The sequence below is a fragment of the Gadus chalcogrammus genome, chromosome 15, assembly GCF_026213295.1.
Source record: "Gadus chalcogrammus isolate NIFS_2021 chromosome 15, NIFS_Gcha_1.0, whole genome shotgun sequence".
In the NCBI taxonomy this organism is placed as follows: Eukaryota; Metazoa; Chordata; class Actinopteri; order Gadiformes; family Gadidae; genus Gadus; species Gadus chalcogrammus.
Genome location: NC_079426.1, coordinates 277,362 through 279,861, shown reverse-complemented (window position 1 = coordinate 279,861; position 2,500 = coordinate 277,362). Strand labels below are relative to the sequence as shown.

The 2,500-nt window shown below is 49.6% G+C and overlaps 1 protein-coding gene across 1 annotated transcript; it reads left to right on the top strand.

Moving 5' to 3' along the window:
• The first annotated feature begins 423 nt into the window (after positions 1 to 423).
• nkx2.3 (NK2 homeobox 3) lies at positions 424 to 2,444 on the top strand. Its single transcript, XM_056609649.1, has 2 exons — positions 424 to 1,138; positions 1,488 to 2,444. The coding sequence occupies exons 1-2, from the start codon at positions 745 to 747 to the stop codon at positions 2,126 to 2,128; spliced, it is 1,035 nt and encodes a 344-aa protein (XP_056465624.1). The 5' UTR covers positions 424 to 744; the 3' UTR covers positions 2,129 to 2,444.
• Positions 2,445 to 2,500: the final 56 nt, after the last annotated feature.

Here is a 2,500-nt window from a genome sequence, read left to right as displayed (position 1 = left end):
AAAACGCTTATGTGATGATGGGGAGAATTGCGATAGCTGCGGGGGATAAATCCTCCCAAACAGATAAGATTTATAATAGATGCGTTCTTCTCCGACGACAACTTACTGTACCAATATGGACTAGATGAGGACTCATGAGTGTATTTTTCTTCGTTTTTAGTATTCTGATTATATTTTATAAGAAAATAATAATAAAAACTTACCTCGCTTGGAATAAAGAGCGTGTCGAGTCCTTTATTGTTTCATTTTTTTCCGTCAAAGATGAATATCAAGAGAGGACTGTGAAAATATCGATAAACCCAGGACGAAAGGGACCCCTCCCTTACAACACAACGACACTAAAAGGGGCAACAGACCTCCCCCCTCTCTCTTCTCTCTCTCTCTATCTGTCTACGACTCTCTCTCTTTCTCTCTCATGGCCAACCAAACAGGAACGGCGTATCCCTCAGCCCTCCAGCTGTAGACCTGACTAAGCTCGAGACACAGAAGTCATATGTGGACGAAAGCAAGTCCTCCTCGGTCTACATGGAAAACAGGCATTGCGCGTCCACTTAACGCACGGATTGTTTACCTCTTCACCACGGATCTACGCGGAGGCAAACAACTGCAGCCTAAAATCGGATCTGTTCTCTTGTTAAACGGGTTTTCGGTGTCTAGATATCTGCCCTCTCTAGATATTCGTCGATATCCGCTATATATCCAACCCTTACGCACTACTTTCCCCAAGTTTTTTGCGTGACAACAATGCTTCCCAGCCCGGTCATAACATCATCCACCACGCCTTTTTCTGTGAAGGACATTCTGAGGCAGGAGCTACAGCAGCAGACACAGCAGCATCAGCTGCTCATATCGCGCCTCGGGTTTTCCAATTCGCAACATTCGCAACTAGGCTGCGCGCTCCAAAACTATTTTCTCCCCCACTCGCCCCCTGCATGCATGTTGGCCGGTCGTGACAGCCCGAGTCCCGGCTCCGAACAGTCCGAGAGCGAGGAACGGATCTCGTCGTACCTGAGCACGCTGGAGATCCAGGAGCGGTTGGCGGAGTCGGGCTTACCGAGGGAGATGTTCACGAGCGCTGTGCAGGGGGGCCACGAGGCGAACATCCCGCGTGAGGCCGAACGAGGGGATCTCCATTCTAGTAAGGCATTTATTATTTTACCGCATCCTATTAAAAACGTGAGGCATGTATGCCATCCAACTCGTAATATTGGGGTCTTCAGGTTTTATGTAAATTATATGCCGCCTATTGCTTGTGTGCTTTGATTTGATTTAAAATCTGTACACTATGAATAGCCGATAGATAATACCGTAGCCTGTTATCTAGAAAGAAAATCCCAATCGATGACGATATTTCTACTTGTTGCGTATATTTGTTGCATATTTGTTGCACGCTGCATGTTCAACACTGAATTATTGATGGCCTACCAAGCCTTGTAATAGCTGTGTTGTGGAACTAAGCGTCTCCTCTCGTTTTGTACTTCCTCCAGAGAGCTGCGATCAAGGCGGGTGTGAGGACCTAGAGTCGGACAAACCGGCCAAACAGACCCGGACCCGGAGGAAACCGCGGGTGCTGTTCTCCCAGTCGCAGGTGTTCGAGCTGGAGAGGCGCTTCAAGCAGCAGCGCTACCTGTCCGCCCCGGAGAGGGAGCACCTGGCCAGCTCGCTCAAACTCACCTCCACGCAGGTGAAGATCTGGTTCCAGAACAGGAGGTACAAATGCAAACGGCAGCGACAGGATAAGAGCCTTGAGATGGCGGGGCATCATCACCACCACCATCACCACCACCACCCACCTCCGCCCAGGAGGGTGGCCGTCCCGGTGCTGGTCCGCGACGGGAGACCGTGTCTGACCGGATCCCCGAATTATAACACTTCGTACACGGTGGGAGCTCCGACCCCGTATAGCTACAGCAGTTACCCAGCGTACACTTACGGGAACTCGGTCTACCCCAACACGTACTCCTGCACCTACTCCAATTTGGCCTCTCTGCCCACAACCAGCCCCACCGCTAATGCGTTTATGAATGTGAATCTGGGGAACCTCGCCGCACCGCCCCAGCAGCAGTCTTCCCAGGGCTCGGGCGTCCCACCTGGCCCGGGGAACATGCCGGGCATCCGAGCCTGGTAGCGCTCCTGCTCTCTTCTTGCTCTCACGACACACGTGCAGCGTTACACGGATTACGCGTATTCCCATGGCAACGCACTGGGGAATAACTGTTTCTAATAGCGGACCTATATTCCTAATGTCATTGTGGACATGTGTGGCTTTTTAAAGGACTCCTGCATACATGGACTGCCTATAGTATAATATAATTCAGTATTTCCGAGCGGAGGTTGACTTGACGTAATTAATCAAATGGTTGGATTTGTGAGTGTTGGAGGAGAGTTTGTATCCGACCAAAGGATAAAGTATATATCCGCAGTTCATATTCTTCTAATAAATAAAACACGTTTTTCTTATTTGCCTGGATTTGTCTTATCACTGGACGACTATAAATAT

Bases quoted from the DNA above. Each gene is read 5' to 3' on its own strand.
- nkx2.3 (XM_056609649.1), top strand. From the start codon at position 745: ATGCTTCCCAGCCCGGTCATAACATCATCCACCACGCCTTTTTCTGTG. The intron at 1,139-1,487 runs GTAAGGCATTTA...TACTTCCTCCAG, and splicing joins ACGAGGGGATCTCCATTCTA to AGAGCTGCGATCAAGGCGGG.